The 26,028-nt window shown below is 38.0% G+C and overlaps 1 protein-coding gene across 4 annotated transcripts in view; it reads left to right on the top strand.

The window, feature by feature from the left end:
* XPOT (exportin for tRNA) overlaps window positions 1–24,711 on the top strand; it is a 159,386-nt gene extending 134,675 nt beyond the window's left edge. For all 4 annotated transcript variants that reach the window (XM_020882828.2, XM_070454657.1, XM_020882827.2 and 1 more), the window contains 13 exons: window positions 48–192; window positions 353–472; window positions 815–909; window positions 1,478–1,547; window positions 3,302–3,540; window positions 4,451–4,736; window positions 5,988–6,177; window positions 12,218–12,334; window positions 12,773–12,888; window positions 13,599–13,646; window positions 18,102–18,173; window positions 20,472–20,528; window positions 24,075–24,711. In XM_020882828.2, coding sequence (XP_020738487.2) covers window positions 48–192; window positions 353–472; window positions 815–909; window positions 1,478–1,547; window positions 3,302–3,540; window positions 4,451–4,736; window positions 5,988–6,177; window positions 12,218–12,334; window positions 12,773–12,888; window positions 13,599–13,646; window positions 18,102–18,173; window positions 20,472–20,528; window positions 24,075–24,101 — 1,582 coding nt within the window. In that variant the 3' untranslated portion in view covers window positions 24,102–24,711. The remainder of the gene's footprint in view (window positions 1–47; window positions 193–352; window positions 473–814; window positions 910–1,477; window positions 1,548–3,301; window positions 3,541–4,450; window positions 4,737–5,987; window positions 6,178–12,217; window positions 12,335–12,772; window positions 12,889–13,598; window positions 13,647–18,101; window positions 18,174–20,471; window positions 20,529–24,074) is intronic.
* Window positions 24,712–26,028: the final 1,317 nt, after the last annotated feature.

Below are 26,028 nucleotides of genomic sequence, written 5' to 3'. Positions count from 1 at the left end.
ATAGAAAGTCTGTATTCTGATCTCAGTGGTGTATTGTACCTTGGTAGGAACTGGCAGACTACACGGTTTATGGAAGTTGAAGTGGCAATAAGATTGCTGTATATGTTGGCAGAAGCTCTTCCAGTATCTCATGGTGCTCACTTCTCAGGGGATGTTTCAAAAGCTAGTGCTTTGCAGGATATGATGCGAACTGTAAGTATACTAAAGACAACTTATTCTGAACCTAATTTTCTGTTTTCATATAAGCTCATGTGAGTTTCTTAATTGTTAGAGTTGATAATGTGCATTATTACAGGGACATTTTGATGTTGCACTAAATGAAGATAGATTTCTTAACTTTTTCCTGCTCTAGCTGGTGACATCAGGAGTTAGTTCCTATCAGCACACATCTGTGACATTGGAGTTCTTCGAAACGGTTGTTAGATACGAAAAGTTTTTCACAGTTGAACCTCAGCACATTCCATGTGTACTAGTAAGTATACACTTTAATCTCAGCTTTTGTTATTTTCCATGTGTTTCAGCTAATGAACAGATAGTATTCTTTCTTTTATCACTTTTCCAGAGCTCTCAAAAACTCCTGAACATGCTAAAACTCCTCCATTTCTTTAAAATGGAGTTTGTGTCTAGACAGTTATTTAAAACAAATAGTCAAGAACCTGTTTGTGTGTAGTGTAGACTTACTTATATATGTACCTGGTTCCTGTCTTCCAGAGCTAAAAAGTAAAATTCTTTGTGAACAAAAACATGTCATGACATTAGCAATAAAAGACATTAAATAAGTACAGAAATCATAAAAGTGTCTCTGTTTCTTTAGATGGCTTTCTTAGATCACAGGGGTCTGCGGCACTCTAGTGCTAAAGTCCGGAGCAGAACCGCTTACCTATTCTCCAGATTTGTTAAATCTCTCAAGTAAGTAAAACATTTTGGCTGTTATGTTTAATTCTTATTTTTAAGATTGTTAAGTAAGATGTAACTTATTGTCTAAGGGCCTATGGTAGATTTGGTTGCTTCTGTTCTTAGGCTTTTTAAAAAAATGTTCCTTTCTGTATTGTGCTAAGATTTCTTTTCTTTCTCTTCAGCCAGGTGCTTTGTTCATTATTAAACTGATTTGTTTGGATATTTTTATATGTAACGCTTGTCATTACTAGTGGCATTAGTTATTTCACAGTTTTATTGCTGTAAATAAAACTGTATGGTTTCTTTGAAATTCTAAAGATGATATTCCTTGGAAATACATTTTTACCTTAATCTGTCATATTGTTCTTTATTAGTACCATTTTTTAAGGTATGAAAGCTGCTTTTTCTTAGGATATAATATTGTTTTTTAAAAAAATCATAGCTAGTCTGAATGGTGACATGTTACCTTAGAACTGAACTTTTTTTTAGTTCTGCCTTAAAGAGGAATTTGATATTTCAGCACTTCTCTAAGCACTAATATATTTATGTAATTGTGTTTTTCCTTTTTGCCTTTATTCAGTAAACAAATGAATCCTTTCATTGAGGATATTCTGAATAGAATACAAGATTTATTAGAGCTTTCTCCACCTGTAAGTATCTTTCTTTCCAAATGATAGGTTTTAAGTTGGGGTGGGGGGCATATAGGGCTTAAATCTATTTACTGAAACTCTGTTGAGATATAGTAAACAAACGCAGTAATAGAAATAGAAGGGGGAAAAAAGAAATAGAAGGGAATCAAAATTTGATTGATAGATTTAGCAGTGTGAGATATGGTCTGCTCTCTGTACTATTGAATGCCAGTGAAGTATTTTTTGGAGAAGAAAAATTCAGTTTCAGAATTATTCTCTGTTTAGTACTGTGGTCACACGAGCCATTCCCAGTGACTGCTACTAGTACACTGAAATTTTTTTGTTAAACTTCTGGCTTGAGGTAAAAAGAATTTAAATGCTGCTTGATCTGAATATCTTGGTTGTTTATTTCACTAGAAAGATTTAAGTAATTTTTAAAAGATACCTTGTAAGCAAAGCACATTTTGACTGATACCTGTTTTTGTGTAAAATACTGGCAGTGCCAGCAAACTACTGACATTGACTTGTTTTTTCATTTTGATGAGAGTTATTAATGGAGCCACACTTGAAAAATGTTAAACATAAAATATTTTGTTTTTTAAAATAAATATCAACTTTTAGAGTATATGGGTTATTTAATTTCATTGCATGAAAGCTTACTAGTGAATCATATGGTTAAATTTGCCTACATACTAAAGAAATATATATATTAAAAGACTTTCACAGAGCCGTATTTAGCCATGCCATATTTATGGATATTGGAAATTTTTTGTTTTTCTTATTGCACATAGAAACAAGAACTTGTACTATACCTGTACACCTTTTTTTAGGGTGTAAAAAGACTTGATTAACAGTGCTTTTACTGAATGTTGGCTGCTTAGTAGTGGTATAAGTACCTTGGATTTATCTAGTAACTTTAACTTTGTGATCTCAACTTCTAGAGCAGTGATTGTTAGATTCTCAGATAGTGTGATAATGTCACAACTATCTAACAGTTGTGATAGTGTCACAAGTCCTAGATAGTGTTGGTTAATAAGTGTTTTAGTTACTTCTAAATAAGGACGTTCTCTTTTAAAAGATAAAGTTTCTTTTATATATGTGTGTGTGTATATATTCTATATATATATTTTTATATATAGATATATAAAATAAGGCCACCACACAACTTATCTGTTTTAAGACTAGGCTTGTAAATAATTTCTTAACAAGGAGTTTTGGTGTTAGATGTAGAAGGGCCTCTGATACTTTCCCATTCCCCCTGCCCTCTCATCTTGCATAAAGGTGAAAAATAACAAAAGTCATTAATAAAATGGCTCAATGTATGGATGGATGTTTGCTTACACTTGAATAAGATCTTTTCTTTTTATTTGCAGTCTTATTTTCAAACGTGCAAAAGTAACAACTTGTGTATGTGTTTATTATGTGGCAATTGTTGTTATTTAAATCTTAAACACTTCAAAATATTAATCTGTGTGGCCTTTGTCTTAACCTTCAAAGCACTTTGTATAACTGACTTTTAGCCTCCTAATAGCAGATAAATTTTATAATGAAAGTAAAACAAGTTAGAAAACTGATTACTACATTGCACGACCATTTACGTAGTCGTCTCAATAGACCCATCATCTTTTGACTTCTCATTCAGTTTATTTATAAGTACTCAATCTTCTTTTTATTAATGAGTTGATGGGATAGATTACATCTTCTGTCCCTCTTTTACTTTTAAATGGGAGGAACTGAACAAAGAAAAACTTCAATAAGACTAAATTTCATTTTAGGAGAATGGTTACCAGTCCTTGTTGAGCAGCGACGATCAATTATTTATCTATGAGACAGCTGGAGTGCTAATTGTTAATAGTGAGTATCCAGCAGAGCGGAAGCAGGCATTAATGAGGAATCTGTTGACTCCACTCATGGAGAAGTTTAAAATTCTGTTAGAAAAATTGATGCTGGCACAGGACGAAGAAAGGCAGGCATCTCTAGCAGACTGTCTCAACCATGCTGTTGGATTTGCTAGGTGAGTGTGATTGGTGAAGATTGTCATTTAAATTGGCGAAGTGATTTTCTCAGTATGTACAGAGTCATTTGCTTAGATTTTTCTAGAATTGGGCATGTGTGTTGTGTTTCCAAAACTGGATTGTCCAGAGAATTGTATAAACATTTCTTTTCTAAATTCATTAAATTAGGAGGTTTAGCTGAAGAAGGGAATAGATCTCGTAACATTCTGCATTTCAACTTGACATCTTTCTAAACCCATAACTTCTCTAATTTCTCTGGTTTAAGTTGAGAATGTATTTAAGGAGATTTGCTTAAGTATATATAGCAATGACATCAGGAATCTGTTATGGAATCTTAAAGATAAGGTGCTGAGGCTTCTTCTTAGTTGTTGCATTGGGTCTCAACCACCCAAGCTGTTGTTTTTCTCTCTACACATACTTCTTTATTGGTAAACAATAACAGCATGAAAGTTACAGTGATTTTTAATTAGAAGCACTTAGAGAAATTGCTCTACGGAAGACTTCCATGCAAAAGCTTATGTTAGAGATAGTGTATAAATAACTCAATTCTAAGATTGTTTTCTAATATAAATTGGTGGTTTACAGTTTGTGTAGTATAGCGTATTCATAGTAAATAGATTTTTTTTCTCTTTACTGCATATATTCTCAGCAGGATTTTAGCAAAACGTTTAGGTGGACTCACACTTGAGTGATCGTATCAATTACATTTCGTGCATTTAACTTGGGCCCTTTCTGGAATGGTAACTGGAAGCAGCCATTAGCTAAAAGTGGACATAACTGACATGGAAAGTAAAGAATTGGCTGCTCTGTTCTGTTGGTTTTGTAATTTGTTGTGCATTGTTGTTTATGACTCCATAAAACACCTGAAGAATAAACTTAAAACCAATTACCTGATAATTGTTTATATAGTCGAACCAGCAAAGCTTTCAGCAACAAGCAGACCGTGAAGCAGTGTGGCTGCTCGGAAGTTTACCTGGACTGTTTACAGACGTTCTTGCCAGCTCTCAGCTGTCCCTTACAAAAGGATGTTCTCAGAAGTGGAGTCCGCACTTTCCTTCATCGCATGATTATTTGCCTGGAGGAAGAAGTCCTTCCCTTCATTCCATCCGCTTCAGAACACATGCTCAAAGACTGTGAAGCAAAGGACCTCCAGGAATTCATCCCTCTCATCAACCAGATCACAGCCAAATTTAAGGTACCACGCCTTCAGAGGGCAGAGCGTGTCCTGACTGTACGGTCTCCCGACTGCAAGATTAGATGTGTTTCTCTTCAGGTGTATTTTAGCATTTGACTTTTTTTTTTAAGTATGAGTTATCTGAGGGCATGGATCATTTTTATCATCCCAATGTCTACAACACTCCCTGACATTCAGGGCATGGTCGATAGATATTTAATGAGAACAGATCTTTTCTGTTCTATGCATTAGAAGAAAACTATTAGTTTCGTGTTTTAGAAAAGCAAATGAAACAGCACTGGATACTAAATGTCTAACGAATAAGTTAAAAGCACTGTAATTTGGGTATCCAAGTAGTTTAAAAGTAATTCAATGTCAGTTTTATGTACAAGGAAATTTAAGCAAAGCATAAGCTGGCTAATGAAATTGGCTAACACTTAACATAGTGTTTTCTGTGTTCAACATCTGTTCTGAGCATTTTCTTATACATTCATTTGATCTTTGTAACAACCCTGGAAGTTAAATATTGTTCTTCTGTAGATGAAGAAACTAAGACACTTAAGTGAGAAGTTAAGGAATTTGCTTAAGGCCATGTAAAGCCTTCACAGAGTTCAATCATATAAATTCATTTTTAATTTAGCAGTTAAAGTCACTCAGTTGTGTCCAACTCTTTGTGACGTATGGAATTCTCCAGGCCAGAATACTGGAGTGGGTAGCCTTTCCCTTCTCCAGGGGGTCTTCCCAACCCAGGGAGAGAACCTAGGTCTCGCGAATTGCAGGTGGATTCTTTACCAGCTGAGCCCCCACAAAGGAAGCCCAAGAATACTGGAGTGGGTAGCCTATCCCTTCTCCAGCGGATCTTCCTGACCTGGGAATCGAATCCAGCGTCTCCTGCATTGCAGGTGGATTCTTTACCTACTGAGCTATCAGGGAAGCCCTAATTTAGCAGTAGAATTCATTTATTGAGAATTTAAATTTGAAAATATTCCTTGACAATATTTGATTGTGGAATATGTTTGATTCCATGTTACTTGAACCTGAAACTTGAATAGTAGGAAATGGTTTGAATTTATTGATTTTTGAGGCTTTCAATACCATATATGCTATGTAGATTTTTGTCTTCATATTGATATTTGCTAGCTGAATTATATAAATATGCATTCTAAATATAGAAACTCTGGAAAAAGGCTTTATGTAAAACATGTTTTTCCTAAATTTTATATTAGTAATTTTCTTATTTCTCAGATAGTAATAGTTGTTTCCTCTCTTCAGATACAGGTATCCCCATTTTTACAACAGATGTTCATGCCTCTTCTTCATGCAATTTTTGAAGTTTTGCTCCGACCAGCAGAAGAAAATGACCAGTCTGCTGCTTTAGAGAAGCAGATGTTGCGGAGGAGTTACTTTGCTTTCCTGCAAACCGTCACGGGCAGCGGAATGAGTGAAGTCATAGCAAATCAAGGTGCGGATGCATGCAGTGCCTCAGTTGTCTGTCATTTGTCACAGTTCTGCATCTGTATGAGCAAGAGCTCGTTGAAGTAAAAACTGAACTTTTCAAGTAGTTGTATGTTGGCCACAAGGATGACAGTTTGTTATTATCAGTGGCAATCACTTTCACTTCAGCGCCCTTAAAATTAATTTGTATTCAGTTCCTGTTTTCCTAAAGCAATGTTCCTTTTTCTTTAAGTTGATGAGCAATGTGTGAGCTTCAGATACACAGCCAAGTGATTCAGTTATACACATTTATACATATCCTCTTCCAGATTATTTTCCATTATAGGTTATTATAAGATAATGAATCTAGTTTCTTATTCTATATAGTAGGTCCTTGTTGGTTATCTGTTTTATACATAGTATTGTGTATCTGTTAATCTCATCAGTTCAGTTCTGTTGATCAGTAGTGTCCAACTCTCTGCGACCCTATGGACTGCAGCACGGCCAACCTTCCCTGTCCATCACCAACTCCTGGAGCTTGCTCACACTCATGTTCATTGAGTCGATGATGCCATTCAACCATCTCATCCTCTGTCGTCCCCTTCTCCTCTTGCCTTGAATCCTTCCCAGCATCAGGGTCTTTACAAATGAGTCAGTTCTTTGCATCAGGTGGCCAAAGTACTGGAGTTTCAGCTTTATCATCAGTCCTTCCAATGAATATTCATTACTGATCTCCTTTAGGATGGACTGGTTGGATCTCCTTGCAGTCCAAGGGACTCTCAAGAGTCTTCTCCAACACCACAGTTCAAAATCATCAATTCTTCGGCACTCAGCTTTCTTTATAGTCCAATACTCACATCCATACATGATTACTGGAAAAACCATATCTTTGACTAGACAGACCTTTGTTGGCAAAGTAATGTCTGTGCTTTTTAATATGCTGTCTAGGTTGGTCATAGCTATTCTTCCAGGGAGCAAGCATCTTTTAATTTCATGGCTGCAGTCACCATCTGCAGTGATTTTGGAGCCCAAAAAAATAAAGTCGGCCACTCCATTGTTTCCCCATCTGCTTGCCATGAAGTAATGGGACCAGACGCCATGATCTTAGTTTTCTGAATGTTGAGTTTTAAGCTGCCTTTCTCACTCATCTCTTTCACTTTCCTCAAGAGGCTCTTTAGTTCTTCACTTTCTGCCATAAGGGTGGTGTCATCTGCATATCTGAGGTTATTGATATTTCTCCCGGCAGTCTTGATTCCAGCTTGTGCTTCATCCAGCCCAGTGTTTCTCATGATGTACTCTGCATATAGGTTAAATAAACAGGGTGACAGTATACATTCTTGACATACTCCTTTCCCGATTTGGAACCAGTCTGTTGTTCCATGTCCAGTTCTAACTGTTGCTTCTTGAAAATGAAAGTGAAGTTGCTCAGTTGTGTCCAACTCTTTGCAGCCACATGGACTGTAGCCTACCAGGCTCCTCCGTCTGTGGGATTTTCCAGGCAAGAGTACTGGAGTTGGTTGCCATTGCCTTCTCCGAGGGATCTTCCCGACACAGAGGTTGAGCCCGGGTCTCCTGCATTGCAAGCAGATGCTTTACCCTCTGAGCCACTGCATGCAGATTTCTCAGGAGGCAGGTCAGGTGGTCTGGCATTCCCACCTCTTTCAGAATTTTCCAGAGCTTGTTGTGGTCCACACAGTCAAAGGCTTTTGCATAGTCAATAAACCAGAAGTAGGTGTTTTTCTGGAACTCTCTTGCTTTTTTGATGATTGAATAGATGTTGGTAATTTGATCTCTGGTTCCTCTGCCTTTTCTAAATCTAGCTTGAACATCTGGAAGTTCACGGTTCACTTACTGTTGAAGCCTGGTTTGGAGAATTTTAAACATTACTTCGCTAGCGTGTGAGATGAGTGCAATTGTGCGGTAGTTTGAACATTCTTTGGCATTGCCTTTCTTTGGGATTGGAATGAAAGCTGACCTTTTCCAGCCCTGTGGCCACTGCTGAGTTTTCCAAATTTGCTGGCATATTGAGTGCAGTACTTTTACAACATAATCTTTTAGGATTTGAAATAGCTCAACTGGAATTCCATCACCTCCACTAGCTTTGTTCTTAGTGATGCTTCCTAAGGTCTACTTGACTCCACATTCCAGGATGCCTGGATCTAGTCCAGTAATTACACCATCATGGTTATCTGGGTCATGAAGATCTTTTTTGTATAGTTCTCCTGTGTATTCTTGCCACCTCTTCTCAATATCTTCTGCTTCTGTTATGTCCATACAATTTCTTTATTGTGCCCATTTTTGCATGAAATGTTCCCTTGGTATCTCTAATTTTCTTGAAGAGATCTCTAGTCTTTAGAGGTTAATCTCATACCTATAATTTATTCCTCCCCACTTCCCCTTTGGTAACCATAAGTTTTTTATGTCTATGAGTCTTGTTTTTTTTTTTGTAAATAAGCTCATTTGTGTCATGTTTTAGACTCCATATATAAATGGTATCATATAATACTTGTCTTTCTCTGTCTGACTCACTTTACTTAGTAGGATAATCTCTAGGTTCATCCATGTTGCTGCAGATTGAAATATTCCACTGTTTTTGATGACTGAGTATATCCCCTTGTATATGTAACCTACATCTTCTTTACCCATTCATCTTTCGGTGGACATTTAGGTTGCTTCCATGTTTGGGCTTTTGTAAATAGTGCTGCTGTGAACCTGTTGTGCATGTTTCTTTTCAAATTAGGGTTTCCATCTTTTCTGGGTATATGCCCAGGAGTAGGATTGCTGGATTACATGGTAATTCCACGTATAGTTTTCCAAGAACCTACATGCTGTTCGCCATACGGGCTGCACCAATGTACATTGCCACCATCAGTGTAGAAGAACTACCTTTTCTCCATATGCTCTCCAGCCTTTATTACTTGGAGACTTTTTGATGATGGCCATTCTGTGAGGCGATAACCTCATTGTAGTTTTGATTTGCATTTCTCTAATTAGCAATGTTGAACATCTTTTTAATGTGCTTCTTGGCCATCTGTTTGTCTTTGAAGAAATGTCTGTTTAGGTTTTCTGCCCAGTTTTTGATGGGGTTGTTTATTTTTTTGTTGTTGAGTAGTATGAACTATTTGCATATTTTGGATTTAAGCCCTCATCAATCTCATAATCTGCAAATATTTTCTTCCAGTCTTCTCATTTCATTTATGATTTACTTTGCTGTGCAAATGCCAATAAGTTTGTTTAGGTTCCATTTATTTTTGCTTTTATTTCTTTTGCTTTGGGAGGCTGACCTAAGAAAATGTTGCTGTGATTTATGTCAGAGAATGTTTACTTACATTCTCTTCTAGTTTGATGGTGTCATATCTTATAGTTAGGTCTTTGTGAGTTTATTTTTGTGTACAGCATGAGGGAATGTTCTAACTTGATTGATTAACAAGTAGTTTTCTCAATGCCACTTACCAAAGAGACTGTCTTTTCCATTATATAATCGTGCCTTTGTAGAAGATTAACTGTAGGTGTTTGTGGTTTTGGTTTTTTTTTTGGCTTCTGTTTTGTTTCATTGATCTGTATGTTCGTTTTTGTGCCATTATCATGCTGTTTTTACTACAATAACTTTTTAGCTTTTTAGTGTTGTTGGAAGTCTGGGAGGGCTGTGCCTCCAGCTTTGTTCTTTTTCCTCAGGATTCCTTTGGCAAGTCTGGGTCTTTTATGGCTCCATATAAATTTTAGGATTATTTCTTCTAATTCTTTAAAAAATGCCATAGGTAATTTGATAGGAATTGTATTAAATCCATAGGTGACTTTGGGTAGTATGGCCATTCTAACAATATTCTTCCAAACCAAGAACATGGGATATCTTTCCATTTCTTTGAATCATCTTCAATTTCTGTTAACCAGTTTTTTATAGTTCTCAGCATATGGATCTTTCACCTCCTTGATAGGTTTATTTATTGGTTGTTGTTTTGTTTTGTTTTTTTGACACAATCTCAAGTGTGATTTTTTTTTTGCTTTTTCTGATATTTCATTATTAAAGAAATGCAACAGATTTCTATATATTAGACTTGTATCCTGCTACCTTGCTGAACTCATTTATTCTAATATATTTTTTTGTGGAGTCCTTAGGGTTTTCAATATAGAATATCATGTCATTAGCCTATAATGACAGTTTTACCTCTTCCCTTCCAGTGTGGATACCACCTTTTATTTCTTTTTTGTGTGTAATTGCTGTGGCTGAGACTTCCAATACTATATTGACTAGAAGTGGTAAGAGTGAACATTCTTCTCTTGTTCCAAAATTGAGCAGGAATGTTTTTGGCTTTTCACCATTGAGTATTAAATTCACTGTGGGTTTGTTATAAATGGCTTTTATTATGTTGAGATATACTCCCTCTGTACTCACTTTGGTGAGAGTTTTTATCATGAAGGAATGTTGATTTTGCCAGATGCTTTTTCTGAATCTACTGAGATAAATATGTGGTTTTTATCTTTTCTTTTGTTGGGGTGGTAATGTCACATTGATTGATTTGCATATATTGAACCATCCTTGTGACCCTGAAATAAATCCTACTTGATCATGGAGTATAATCCTTTTTATGTGTTATTGGCTTCAGTTTGCTAATATTTTGTTGAAGATTTTTGCTTCTATATTCATCAAAGATACCAGCCTGTGATTTTCTTTTTTTGTAGTGTTTTGTCTGGTTTGGGTATCAGAGTGATGATGGCTTCATAGAATGACGTTGATGGTGTTCTCTCTTCAGTCTTTTGTAAGAGTTTAAGAAAGATAGGTGTAAGTTCTTTGTCTGTTTGGTAGAATTCCCCAGTGAAGCTGAATGGTCCTGGACTTTTTTTGCAGGGAGCTTTTTTTTTAAGACAGATTCTATTTCATCTCTAATGATCAGTCTGTTGAAGTTACCTGTTTCTTCTTGATTCAGATTTGGTAGGCTGTATGTCTCTAGAAATTTTTCCATTTCTTAGGTTGTCCATTTTGTTGCCATATGACTGTAGTATTATAATTTCTTTAATTTTAATTTCTGCAGTACTGGTTCTTTTTCATTTTTTATTTTGTTTATTTGAGTCCTTTTCCTTCTTGATGAGACTGGCTACAGGTTTGTTGATTTTGTTTATCCCTTCCAAAAAACCATCTCTTGCTTTTATTGCCTTTTTCTATTTTTTTTTAATCTCTATTTAATCTGTGTCTTCTCTCTGATATTTATTTCCTTCCTTCTGTTGACTTCAGGGTTTGTTTGTTCTTTTTCTAATTCTTTTAGGTATGTTACATTGTTTGAGATTTCTCTTGTTTTTTTGAGGAAGGCCCATATCACTATGAACTTCTATCTTAAGACTGCTTTTGCTGCATCCTGTAGATTTTTGTATGGTTGTTTTTCATTATCACTTGCTTTGGTATTATTTTTTCTTTTTTCTTCTTTGATTTCCTTACTGACCCATTGGTTTTTTAGTAGCATGTTGTTTCATTTCCACATAGTTTTTTTTTTTCATTTTTCTTTCTGTGGTTGATCTCTAGTTTCATGCCATTGTGGTCAGAAAAGATACTTGAAATAATGTCTATCCTTTTATATTTACTGTGGCTTGGTTGTATATTCTATATGTATTTTATTCTAGAGAATGTTCTTTGTTTGCCAAAAGCTATATTAGTTGATTCCTTTATAGTATACTACTGTGATGGCTTCTTGCCAGAATTGAATCTTACTGGCCACATTGCCTTTTTTTTAAATTAACACATTAGTGTCTGGGGGATTTTTGCAGAAATTTAATGCCTGTGGCCTGCAATTAGTTATGTAACTGAATATTGAATTGTCTCTGGTCAGTAAGCTATTAAAAATGGACTGCAGGGGTCCACGTAGTTAATTTTGTTACATGGAAATCCAGAGGGCAGGATAATGAGGGAATAGTAATTTTTCAGTGTTCTATTCTTAAAATTTAGGAGCCAGGATAATAAAAATTGAGGGATCTTATCAACCCTGTAAATACTTTTGTCTTTTTACTGTATATGAAATCAGGACTTCAGATTGCCTTTCTAGTTCTTTTTCAGATTGAACTCAGGTTTTTCTCTTCAGGTGCAGAGAATGTAGAACAAGTGCTGGTTACTGTTATTCAAGGAGCAGTCGAATATCCAGATCCCATTGCTCAGAAAACATGTTTTATTATCCTTTCCAAGTTGGTAGAACTCTGGGGTAAGATAATTCTTTTTTAAAAAATCTTGGGGCTTCCCATGGTGTCTCAGTGGTAGAAGAATCCGCCTGCCAATGCAGGAGACACAGGTTTGATCCCTGATCCAGGAAGATCCCACATGCCTTGGAGCAGCTAAGCCCGTACATCACAACTATTGAGCCTGTGCTCAAGAGCCCAGGAGCTGCAACTGCTGAAGCCTGCGTGCCCTAGAGCCCATGTCTCACTAGAGAAAAGCCCACACAGCAACGAAGACCCAGCACAGTCAAAAATAAATATAATTTTTTAAAAAATTCTTCATTCCCCAGCCTGTTTCCTAAGACAAGAGAGATGAAATGGGATCCTAGTCCTAACATAGACAAGAGCTGGGAGTTGATTTTCACTGGTGATAAATTAAATGACTTCATTATTATACAAGATGAAAATTTGAATTTTCTTAACAGGAGGTAAAGATGGACCAGTGGGATTTGCTGATTTTGTTTATAAGCACATTGTCCCCGCATGTTTCCTAGCACCTTTAAAACAAACCTTTGACCTGGCAGATGCACAAACAGTATTGGTAAGCACCTAGGAATCTCTTTAGACCTTCTTAGATCTCATGTGTTCTAACTCACAATTTCTTCCTTAATGCCAGGCTGATTATATTAGATTTCAGTGCCTTTAAAAAATAATAATAATTTCAAATTAGAATATTAGCTTAAATTTTCTTTAAAACATTGATGATACCTTTTGGACCTTTTGTGAATTCTTACTAAATCTTGGTATTAAAGTTAACTATATAAAATATAGCTCCTCCAGTTTTAATAACCAGGACTTTCTATGACTGTGAAAGGCTACATGATGCAAACATTCTTTAAAGCTTGATTGGGTTACTAGTTTCCTACCACTTCTTTCTTCTAAATCTTGTGCTTAATGTTGTTTTTTTTGTTGTTTTTTTTCTTTCTTAATCATTAAGAGAGTAACTTTCTCTTCCTCATTTGATAGTTTCCCCAAATCTCATCTTTAGAATGCTTAATGTCAAGCAGTTGCCCTTTACTCATTTCCCTAAGACCAAGTAAAAGCTTGATTTCTTAATTATAATGCACTACATTAAGACAGCATTTTTGTATTTTTCTGTCTACCCATTTGTTCCTTTTGCCTGTCTGTTAGCATTCCTTTCTCCATCTTTTCTTTGGCAGTAAATGTTAATGAACAGTGGCGAGGGGAAGAAATGTAGGATCAGTATTTAAGAATTGACTATATTAAAATTCTTAAACTTGCTTTTCATAGGCTTTATCTGAGTGTGCGGTGACACTGAAAACAATTCATCTCAAACGGGTAAGCTTTGTACTTCCTGCCCCCTTATTTTCAGCTTGCATGTTTATTTTTTATAGTTTTAATTGAGTATGTCTTGTTCTTGAAAACTGTCTTTTATGAAAATTGATTAACTTCACTTTCAACTGTCTTGGATGTGAGGGAGGGGCTGAACGAAAGTAGTAGTATCCTTTATTGTCTTTCACAGTTGGGATAACCAGAAAGTTAAAATGTGTATTTGTTTCATTTGACAAACAATAAGAAACATCTTAACCGGAATTTCACAATCCCAGGTTTCACTACCTGGTAGGTTCTTCACAGATTTGTCCAACTTCTTAGAGTTACAGGTTGGTTAGAGCACTTCACTACTTCAGAAGTTTGTAGTCCCCTTGTTAAACCTAACAATTTGTATAAATCATAAGTGATTCTGGGCTGAATCTAGCTGGTGTGTTGTTTGCTTTATATAGTGTTTTTAACTAGTGAATTGAATGCCAGCATTTGAAAATCAGGTCCTTTTTTTTTTTTTAAAACAAAAATTTCTATCTCCGACTTCTCAAAGCCAGGATGCCAACATAGGACTAGTAGTCCCACATAGCTGAAGTCATCTAGTGAACAGGAGCTTCCCTCAACCACCCAAAATAAACACGTGAGATTTTGTTCAGAGTCTCCATACATCCTACTCCCTCGTCTGAACTTGAATTTTTTATTCCAAGAGAGACTTGAAGGGTTTTCAATCCAGCATTTTCTCTACACCTATTATGTGCTAGGGAGGAAGGGCTATGTGTTTTGGAGCTGCAAAAGTCCTGTATAAACATGAATAAAAAGTGCCCCAACATATGTGGAGCTTAGAATCGGGCTTCCCTGGTAGCTCAGCTGGTAAAGAATCCGCCTGAAATGTGGGAGACCTGGGTTCAATCCCTGGGTTGGGAAGATCCCCTGGAGAAGGGAACAGCTACTCACTCCAGTATTCTGGCCTGGAGAATTCCATGGGCTATCCATGAGGTTGCAAAGAGTCAGACACAACTAAGCAACTTTCACTTAGAATTGGGGAGACCAGTACTTAAAAACTCAATTGGATGTGTTAAGTAAGTACTTTAATGGAGGTATAGTAAATTAATTCATTTGTATTAAGTGTAACATGGTGGGACTAAAGATGAATGAGCAGGTCTGCCCAGGCAATATATAAGTCAATACCAAAAGAGGGAGTGTTTTTATGGTTTTTTATAGACTGTGAAGCAAATGTGGATTCATTAGACTGACCAGGAGGAGCTGACACTCTAGGCAAAAATACTGTGACAGGTGTAGGAAGACAGATGAGGTGTTGTAGTGTAGGCTTAGTAGAAAATAATGTTATTCTGTTTAACTGAAGCATAGGGGTAGAATAGCTAAAAACCTAATTGAGACTAGGCATGTGTTACGTGTGAGAAGTTGGGAAGTCAGCAGGCAGTGATTGTAATTTAGAATAGCTAGGTAGAAAAAATGTACACAGAGCACTTAGAAACATGGGTCAAAAGCAGTTAGAACTAAATACTGGTTTTGGAGTTCTCAGGTTGTAGTTTGTTAAGATGGAGTAGTAGGAATGAATGGGAGTTTCTAAGACCAGGACAGAAAGAACTTTGGCTAAAGCAAGAGTCAACAGAAAGCTAGAAGTAGGACCAAAGGTGTGAAAGTTAGGGGAATGGGGGGGAGTTGGGAGGGGGGTTCAGGGTGGGGAACACATGTCCACCCATGGCAGATTTAAGTCAATGTATGGCAAAACCAGTACAATGTTGTAAAATAAAAAAACAAAAGTTAGGGGAATAGAGTCATGAAAGAGAAGACTGGTTAACATTGTTAGATGCTAGAGAGTCAAGGAGATGAGGAATAACAGTAAGAATGATATTTACAATTCAGAAGTGTTTATCTTGTCCTCAGAGTTGTTATTTAGACACACACAGAATTGAATCAAGTGGAACATAATATTTAAAAATTATTTACTTCATTTTTCTATTTTCTCATTTATTTACCTGACTCATCTCCTCTTGAGGTCAAAGTTTACGTTTCCTCATTAAAAAAAAAACAAAAACAAAACTATACTCCATTTTTAAGTGATAGCAGTGGAGCTATATGCAATGATGAGCACTGAATGGGCAGTTAGTACAGGGAGATGAGTAGAATAAAGAAGTGAGAAGGAAAGTAGAATTGATATGAGAAACTTGCACAAACAGTACAGTATTACCTCCTCTCAGGAACAAGTTTCCTTAGAAGGATCATTAAATTGTGACCTGGATTGATTGGGCTAGTGGGTCAGGAGTCAACGTAGATAAGGAAACATAAAGAAAGCCTTTGATTCAGGAGCAGAACAGGAAATCCAGATATTAATGCAGGGAGGAGTACATTGAGGAAAGTTGGGTTGCTTTTGTTTTGATAGCATCCTTTCGGTTGCACTAGGTTGGAGTCCTCAATATATTAAAGCATTTAAGTTAGATTCAAGTTTGAAGATGAAATTAGCAGGGATTTTGTTTGTTTTCTCAGTATTGGGTTTATTGTATTTGGTTGAGGCCATTGTCTCAGCAACAGAGTGCTATAAGACAGCCGTTTTCAAACTGTGTCCTAAGTTCCTTTGTAGGTGTTGAGAAGGGGTGGGGATTAGGGGTAAGTTTGTTTAACTCTTCTCCCTTTCCTCTACCAGGTTTACCCTTAAAAAGCCAGATAACTATTACAAAAGTTTTTGTATCTAGAAGTACTAGCAGTTGGCAATGAAGGACAACGGTTTAAGATATCAAATGACTTGCTCTTTATTTAGTATTTCAGTTCAGTTCAGTCGCTCAGTCGTGTCCAACTCTTTGCGACCCCATGAATCGCAGCACGCCAGGCCTCCTGTCCATCACCAACTCCCAGAGTTTACTCAAACTCATGTCCATCAAGTCAGTGATGCCATCCAGCCATCTCATCCTCTGTCGTCCCCTTCTCCTGTCCCCAATCCTTGCTAGCATCAGGGTCTTTTCCGGTGAGTCAACTCTTCGCATGAGGTGGCCAAAGTATTGGAGTTTCAGCTTCAGCGCCAGTCCTTCCAATGAACACCCAGGACTGATCTCCTTTAGGATGGACTGGTTGGATCTCCTTACAGTCCAAGGGACTCTCAAGAGTCTTCTCCAACACCACACTTCAGAAGCATCAATTTTTCAGCGCTCAGCTTTCTTCACAGTCCAACTCTCACATCCGTACATGACCACTGGAAAAACCATAGCCTTGACTAGACGGACCTTTGTTGGCAAAATAATGTCTCTGCTTTTTAATATGCTATCTAGGTTGGTCATAACTTTCCTTCCAAGGAGTAAGCGTCTTTTAGTTTCCTGGCTGCAATCACCATCTGCAATGATTTTGGAGCCCAAAAAAATAAAGTCTGCCACTGTTTCCACTGTTTCCCCATCTGTTTGCCATGAAATGATGGGACTGGATGCCATTATCTTAGTTTTCTGAATGTTGAGTTTTAAGCCAACTTTTTCGCTCTCCTCTTTCACTTTCCTCAAGAGGCTCTTCAGTTTTTCTTCACTTTCTGCGATAAGGGTGGTGTCATCTCCATATCTGAGGTGATTGATATTTCTCCTGGCAATCTTGATTCCACCTTGTGCTTCTTCCAGCCCAGCGTTTCTCATGATGTACTCTGCATATAAGTTAAATAAGCAGGGTGACAGTATACATTCTTGACATACTCCTGTTCCTATTTTGAACCAGTCTGTTGTTCCATGTCTAGTTCTAACTGTTGCTTCCTGACCTGCATGTAGGTTTCTCGAGAGGCAGGTCAGGTGGTCTGGTATTCCATCTCTTTCAGAATTTTCCACAGTTTATTGTGATCCACACAGTCAAAGGCTTTGGCATTTAGTATATAGTACAGACTTAATTAACAGCAAACTGGACAAATCACCCTGTCTTCCTGTGTCTTAGTTTTCTCACCTGGCTACTAAATTCCTGTTTCCTAGTTTATTGAATAGGAAGAAGGAGGTGTGCTTTTATTGCTATTATCTCCTATATAGCATTTTGTTCTTTCTTGCTGATATTTTAATTTCTAAAGATGTTAATGATCCTGGCACTACCCACAGGCTTTCCCCCACTGTGCCTGTCGTCCACTCTGGTAGACTGAACTGGAGCACCCCTCTTTGCTTTCTTTTTCAGTCCTGTGAACCAGACTCTGGTTTTGTGATCTCCTGCATTAGAAGAATATTTGTTTAGTTGTTAGCACTGCATAACACTGCATGTTAATATGTCTTGAGTGCTGAGTGTTATTCTAGCAGCTTTATGTTTGTTAACTCTTCCAGTCCTCACAATAACTCCATTTTTTCAGAAACTGAGGCTCAGGGAGATTAAGTGACCTACCCAAGTTATTAGAAGTTAGCCAGAGCCAGGCTTCAAAGCAGTCTGGCTTTTGAATCTGTTTTCTTAATCACAATACCATATTGAATTTTAAGTATTCATGTATTGTTCCAATTTAATTTTCAGGGCCCAGAATGTGTTCAGTATCTTCAACAGGAATACCTGCCTTCCTTGCAAGTAGCTCCAGAGATAATTCAGGTAAGAACTGTTGTAGCAGATTTTCCTCTTAATGTTAATTAAAGAAGTTGTTGTTTAGTTCCTAAGTCATGTCCGATTCTTTGTGATCCCATGGATTGGAGCCCATAAAGCTCCTCTCCATGGGATTTCCCAAGCAAGAATACTGGAGTGGGTTGCCATTTCCTTCTCCAAGGGATCTTCCCAACCCAGGGATTGAACCTACATATCCTGCTTGGCAGGTGGATTCTTTACCACTGAGCCACTGTAATTCAATTTAAATTTTGACTGGAGAAAGCCAAACCTGGAAGTTCCCTGGTGGTCCAGTGGTTAAGACTTCACCTTCCGGTGCAGGGGGTACAGGTTCCATCCCTGGTCAGGGAGCTAAGATCCCACATACCTCTTGGCCAAAAGACCAAAACATAATCATTATTATAACAAAATCAATAAAGAGGCTTTAAAAGAAAAAAGAAAGCCAGAACTATTACATTCACCTTGACTTAATACACATAGGATAGCCAAAGTCCAAACATCAGAGAGTCTGTGAAATTGAATGGGGGAAAAAAATTTTTTTTTTCTCAGTCTAACAAATCTAACTTCCTACTATTGTGTAGGTAACAGATCATAGTAGTATTCACATTGCCTGTGATTTTGTCACTTATAGGAATCACAGATATTTTTATATCACATTACATTGTTCCAGAGATCTTGAAATAGCTACTAGACCTTGTTATCTAAGTCAGTAAGTCTTATTATTCTGCCACACATCACAAATATATTTCATAAGCATAATTCATTTTCATTAATTTCCTTTGTAACCCCATGTATTTTAAGAGTATTTTTTAAAACATTCTGAAAGTGGTCTAATAGGCTCCCCCGGTCTGCCAGAGGGGACTGTGGTACACAAACGCATGGTCTGAAAGTTTGTGCCAGGTGGTTAATTTTACACAGGCCAAGCTCACCTGTGCTTAGCTTGTGAATTTGAAATCATATTTTGAGGTAAGTGGCACATCATTTTTATGATGGCATTCAGTTTGCTGAGCATCTAGTTATCCAGACCTCTTGCGCAGTAGCACATAGTTCTAATGAGCTATCAGAGTCCCGATTGAAACTCGAGTTAGGATCTCTTGTGTAGATCCTAAGGATTGTTTCTTCATCAATAGTATTTTATAATGCTGTTTGTAAGAGGCACTGGAAAAACTGAATGAAAGATAGACCTCACATAAGAGTACTCACAAAATTCATTTTTAATGAATTTATGATCTCTAGTTTTATGTCATATCTTTAACTTGGATATTAATTTTCTCACCATTTGTTACATAAGTAAATTAATATTTTATAAAAACTATGTTACTAATTACTTATGATCTTAATGTATCAGAAACAGAAGTATATCATTCAATTTTGAATAGCTCAAATAGTTTCCTAGATTCCTAAATGAAGCAATATATATATATATATATATTTCTATTGAATAATTTGCTTATAAAAGATAATGATTCCCAGTTTTCCTTTTCTCATATGCCATCTGACTGCGCTTCTTGCACAGCTCTATTGGAGAGAATTTTCTCTTTCTCATTTGGTCTGGCTCCTCACAGTTACCCTTTTGCTAGATGAGAACAGCTATAACCATGTAATCTCTGTCCCACTCACCCTTCTGAGGTGAGAGTCCGTCTGCCCCAGAACAGCTGTGTTCTCTAGAGTGAAAACAGCCTGGCTGAAAAGCATTACCTTTGGAAATGTCATATAACCTTTTTGGTAAGGAACTGTTCAGGTTAATTTTGATTAATTATAATATGAATACTGGAGATGTGAAGCCAGCTGAATGTCTCTTGACGGGTGAATGGATAAGCCAAGTGTGGTGTATACATAGAACGGATATGGTTCAGCCTTTAAAACAAAAAGGGAAATTTTGTCATATGCTGCAACATGGATAACCTTGAGGACACTACGCTAAGTGAAATAAGCCAATCACAAAAACAGATACCGCATTATTCCACTTAAATGAAGTATCTAAAGTGGTCAAACTCTTAGAAACAGAAGGTAGAATGTTGGTGGCCAGGGGGTGGGGGCTGGAGAGGAAGGGGGAACGGGGAATTTGTTCAATGGGTGTGGAGTTTTAGTTTTGCAAGATGAAAGATTCTTGAGATCTGGTGCATGACAGTGCATATAGTTAGCAGTGCTGTACTGTATATGTGGTTAAGATGGTCAGTTTTATGATTTTATTATCACAATTTTAAAAGAATATTGTGGTTTTGAATTTTGATGAATTTAATACAAATGACTCATTCTTTTACCTCTCCTCCCCTCCTGGCCCCTCAGGAGTTTTGTCAAGCGCTTCAGCAGCCTGATGCTAAAGTTTTTAAAAACTACTTAAAGGTAGGTATTTGGAAAACTTACATATCTTCATACAATTAGGTGATGTTTCAGAGCCAGTACATCCTACAGCATATTGTATCATGTTGTAGTTTGACCAACAGTTACATAGTTACATATTTGGGCATCTCTTTGCTCTAAAACCTGCTTCTAAGAATCCACAATTAATAGCTATTACTACACTTCAGTTTTATGTGAAGGCCCTTTCAGCTGAGCTCCTACAAAAGGTTAAAGGAAGTTAGATAAGCACACTGAATTGTATATGCCTGACCATGGTGATAGGAAAATGTCATTTCCTTTTACAGTTTTGTGATGTAACTAAATAGGAAGTAGAGAATTGGGAGAACAAGTAATATTTAAGAACAGCTGCCCATATAGAGTTGAAAGTAAGGAACTAAAAAAAAAACACAAGTATGAGTTCCTTGGTTATAGCCTGTCTTGAAACTTTCAAATTTGCAAAATGGACAAAAAGTAGAATCCTCAGATTTGGCCGCTAAGGCTCTTTTTACATTCATAAAACTGCTGAATTAACCAAACCAACCTCCAAGTATTTACTTGGTATTCATTTTTACAGTTAAGTCCATGAAACAGCTGTCTTGCCCTCACCCAGCTAGTCACTCAGTCAGTACTCTGACCGCCTTGTTATGTAACACATACTATCCTAACTGCTGCAGATACTGGTATGAGTGACTTTCCCTGCCCACAAGGAGCTCATGGGCTGGAATTAAAGTTATAGTGTGACAGCTTGAGGAACTGTTCTTTACTTTTTTAATTATCTTCAACAAATTTCAGGGTAAAACATGCGCTAAATTTCTTAGTGATAAGTAACTTAATGGCTCCCTGGTCCTTTTGCTAAAGGCATTCAAGTCAAGGGATGTCACTGTGTGCTATCCTTCAACTTTGGTTCTACCATCTTCCCTTGCCAGTTTTTCCCCTAGTAATAGTTTGTCAGCTTAAACTGACCAAAGAGTTTGTGAGAAGAGAGTTACTGTTTATCATTGGGAACCCTCCCCTTTCCCAGTTCCCCATAAAAGCAAAGTACCTGTGAAAGTAACCTCTGTTAAGTAACTGATCATCATACTGGATTAAAGGACTAAAAATAAATTGTAACTCTCTGTTAGAGGTATCTGTTCCAGCAGGTCTAGGTACATTGTAGGAGGCTTGTGCTCCAAGTATATTCATCCCAACAGCATTTATAGTCTTCCTCCCAAGCGCAACTTCTCTATGGTTAGTCTTCTAGTTGGGGAAAAAAACGAAGCTCCTTCTTGTGAGCCTCCTCTGTCCCGTCTGATGAGTCCTCAGACCTTGCTGACCGCCTCTCTGTCCCGTCTGATGAGTCCTCAGACCTTGCTGACCGCCTCTCTCCCGTCTGATCGGTCCTCAGACCTTGCTGACCGCCTCTCTGTCCCCATCTGATGAGTCCTCAGACCTTGCTGACCGCCTCTCTGTCCCGTCTGATCGGTCCTCAGACCTTGCTGACCGCCTCTCTGTCCCCATCTGATGAGTCCTCAGACCTTGCTGACCGCCTCTCTGTCCCGTCTGATCGGCCCTCAGACCTTGCTGACCGCCTCTCTGTCTCGTCTGATGAGTCCTCAGACCTTGCTGACCGCCTCTCTCCCGTCTGATCGGTCCTCAGACCTTGCTGACCGCCTCTCTGTCCCCATCTGATGAGTCCTCAGACCTTGCTGACCGCCTCCCTGTCCCGTCTGATCGGTCCTCAGACCTTGCTGACTGCCTCTCTGTCCCGTCTGATGAGTCCTCAGACCTTGCTGACCGCCTCTCTGTCCCCGTCTGATGAGTCCTCAGACCTTGCTGACCGCCTCTCTGTCCCGTCTGATGAGTCCTCAGACCTTGCTGACCGCCTCTCTGTCCCGTCTAATGAGTCCTCAGACCTTGCTGACCGCCTCTCTGTCCCGTCTGATGAGTCCTCAGACCTTGCTGACTGCCTCTCTGTCCCGTCTGATGAGTCCTCAGACCTTGCTGGCCGCCTCTGTCCCGTCTGATGAGTCCTCAGACCTTGCTGACCGCCTCTCTGTCCCGTCTAATGAGTCCTCAGACCTTGCTGACCGCCTCTCTGTCCCCGTCTGATGAGTCCTCAGACCTTGCTGACTGCCTCTCTGTCCCGTCTAATGAGTCCTCAGACCTCGCTGACCGCCTCTGTCCCGTCTGATGAGTCCTCAGACCTTGCTGACTGCCTCTCTGTCCCCGTCTGATGAGTCCTCAGACCTTGCTGACCGCCTCTCTGTCCCGTCTGATGAGTCCTCAGACCTCGCTGACCGCCTCTGTCCCGTCTGATGAGTCCTCAGACCTTGCTGACCGCCTCTCTGTCCCGTCTGATGGGTCCTCAGACCTTGCTGACCGCCTCTCTGTCCCGTCTGATGAGTCCTCAGACCTCGCTGACCACCTCTGTCCCATCTGATGAGTCCTCAGACCTTGCTGACCGCCTCTCTGTCCCGTCTGATCAGTCCTCAGACCTCGCTGACCGCCTCTGTCCCGTCTGATGAGTCCTCAGACCTCGCTGACCGCCTCCTCCCCACTCTCTCACTTGTTTTCTGTCTTCCCTGCTCCCACTCTGACTTCCCTTCCCTTGTTCTGTCCAAGCTGATCCATTTAAAAACATGAAACAGTTTTCTGAAATTCGTTCCTTTGCTTCATGATCTTCATATGCTTTACCTGTTGACTAAACAGTAACATATTCTTTGATTTGGCATTTAGGTGCTTTTTTTTTTCCCAGCTTCTGAGCTCAGACTACCTTTGTTTTCTCTTGCAGGAATGTCCCTTACTATTCCTGCTGTTCTTCAAGTATTCTCCCTTGTTAGCACTCTTCTCCTTTAGGAATTCTACCCATTCTTCAAGGCTAATCTTAATTGTGGCCTCTATATAAGGCTATCTTTTGCTTATATAGAGATGATTCTTTTCTCTCCACTTAGTCAATAAATAGTTAATAACTGTTAGGTGAATGTCTGATCTACTAGGTGTTAGAGATACAGTGACGAATGTGGTCCTTATCCATAATGAGTTTACTGCCTTCTATTTACTCTTTCTGGTGCTTACTTAAAGTGAACCCAACTATGGAAGGGAGTAATATGAGCCAGTGCTTAGCACAGCCTCTAGCCTACACATTCGGAGTCTTAGATGTTAAGTTTAAGTATTTTTTTATAATCAAAGAAATAAATAGCTAGGGGATAACGCCTGCTGTCTTTAGCTTTGACTTGTTCCTTCCTTAGAATTTAGTTGACTCTGACAGCGGTGCCGTCAGCAAGCCGCGTCAAGGGCGTGTTCTCCTCTCGCTGCTTGGCTCCCATCGCACTGGAGGCAGCACTGTGTCTTCACTCGTTTCCCAACTGAGTGATGGCAACAGTAGTTATCTCTAGACTTTACCAGGTTGTCCAGAAGAGAAAGGTTTTGTCTTGTATTATGTGTGGCTTTATGGAGTATATGAAATGTTTTAGAAGAGTGGCTCGCAGCCAGTAACATGGAGCCCTTCTTCAGGTAAAAGGTGATAATCATCTGACATCAGTTCTAATTGAACTAATACTTTATTTACAGGTGTTCTTCCAGAGAGCAAAGCCCTGAGGACTAGATCTCCCCGTGCCTACTTCATGATCAGGAATTCCAGTTAATAATTTATAAAGAAACAATTTTTTGTGTGCTGTTCACACTGGTCTTTTTAACATTGCTTTGAGCTTATTGCAGTATATGTATTGGGATTTTTTTCTGTAAAATGGTTGTAATTTTCCCTAAATTACAGGTATGTGACAACATAGAGAAGTTGCATGCCGATTAAATCGTTCTATATAAAAATGCTGTTGTAAGATACAGCAGTTATCCTAGTACCTTTTTTTTAACTTGAAACTTTTAAGTCCTTTATAAAGACCATAGCAAGAAAGCAGTGTACTTCTTTTTCATTACTGAATATAAAATATTTGAAAATTTAAATTTTTGTTTTATGTGTGCAGACTCATAAACTGTTTCATTTATGTGTGCAGACTTCATAAAAAAGTGGGGGGAATAAAATCAAAATTAACTTTTTTGTAGATAGCTATTACATTTCCTTAAACTGTTTCAATGCCAATGTGTATTCTACAAAACAGAATGGTTTCATAAATTAACTGATTGAAGAGTAGGTGCTGGTGTTATACATTTTTATAAAAAAAAACAAATAAATTTTACGTAGTGAAATATATCAAGTCTTTTGGAGTTATTTTAAATACTTGAGCCTTATTTTTTCATCTTTCTCTGATTTTCCATTTAAGTGACTGCACATACTGTATGAGTGTCTGGATGATTTAATTATGCTCCTAAAAGAGTATATCCTACTTTGTTCTATTAAACAATTCAGAATCTTTTTTCAAATGCACTACAAAAAGCCTGTGTGCATATGTTGATAGAATTAAAAATCTATTATTTTCCCTCTTAACTGGATTTACTTAGGGTACAATATACCTGTGTATTTATAATGCTTATAAGTAGTAGCTGCCGGTTTAGTTCCCCTGCCTTCCCCCATTTTTATTCATAACTATGCAAGAAACCTTCCCTGGTGGCTCAGACAGTAAAGAATCTGCCTGCAGTTTGGGTGACCTGGGTTCAGTCCCTGGGTCGGGAAGATCCCCTGGAGAAGGGAATTGCTACCCACTCCATTATTCTTGCCTGGAGAATTCCATGGACAGAGGAGCCTGGCGGGCTACAAGGAGTCGGACACAACTGAGCGACTAACACTTTCACTTTCATGCAAGAAACCAAGATGATAAGACCAGTAGTACTATCGGAAAATTAAGAAAGGATGGACAAAATTGAGCAGCAGAATTACTATAGTCATCATTTAAGTTTAAATTCCAAACTTCCAAGTAGGGTTTTAGGGTGGCTAAGGGTTTTTTTTAACCTTTGGCCCATGTGGTCCCTAGAGGTTTCATGGATGGGCTTCAGTGGTTTTCTAAATTCCCTAAAATTGTATCCTGAATTTTATATAAATATTCTCCTGGGGTTAATTTCATAAATGATTCTAAACATTTTCCTAACATCATAGAATAAAGGTGCTAAACTAAGTTAACAGTTAATTGTAAAATAGATCAATGAGATGTATATTATACAGTCAGCCCTCTGTATGTGCAGGTTCCACATCCATGGATTCAGCCAACCTTAGATCAAAAATACTTGGAAAAAACAATTTCCAGAAGGTTTCAAAAAGCAAAACTTGAATTTGCTGTACTTGAGAACTATTTATATAGTGTTTACATTGTATTAGGTGTTGTAAGTATTCTAGAAATCATTTAAAGTAAGTGAGAGGATGTGTATGGATTATATGCAAATACTATGCTATTTTATATAAGAAATTAGCATCCAAGGATTTTGGTACTGGGGAGGAGGTCCTGGAGCCAATCCCTTGTGGATACTAAGGGATGACTACTTCAGTAAAAATGATTTTAAAAATAGATGAGTGAGAGCTATTGTTCCTTTGACAAGTTCCCCTGTACAGTGGGAGAGATCATTGCATATATATACT

The sequence above is a fragment of the Odocoileus virginianus genome, chromosome 24, assembly GCF_023699985.2.
Source record: "Odocoileus virginianus isolate 20LAN1187 ecotype Illinois chromosome 24, Ovbor_1.2, whole genome shotgun sequence".
In the NCBI taxonomy this organism is placed as follows: domain Eukaryota; kingdom Metazoa; phylum Chordata; class Mammalia; order Artiodactyla; family Cervidae; genus Odocoileus; species Odocoileus virginianus.
Note: the sequence above shows the minus strand (reverse complement) of the source record. Positions and strands in the feature narration are given on the sequence as shown.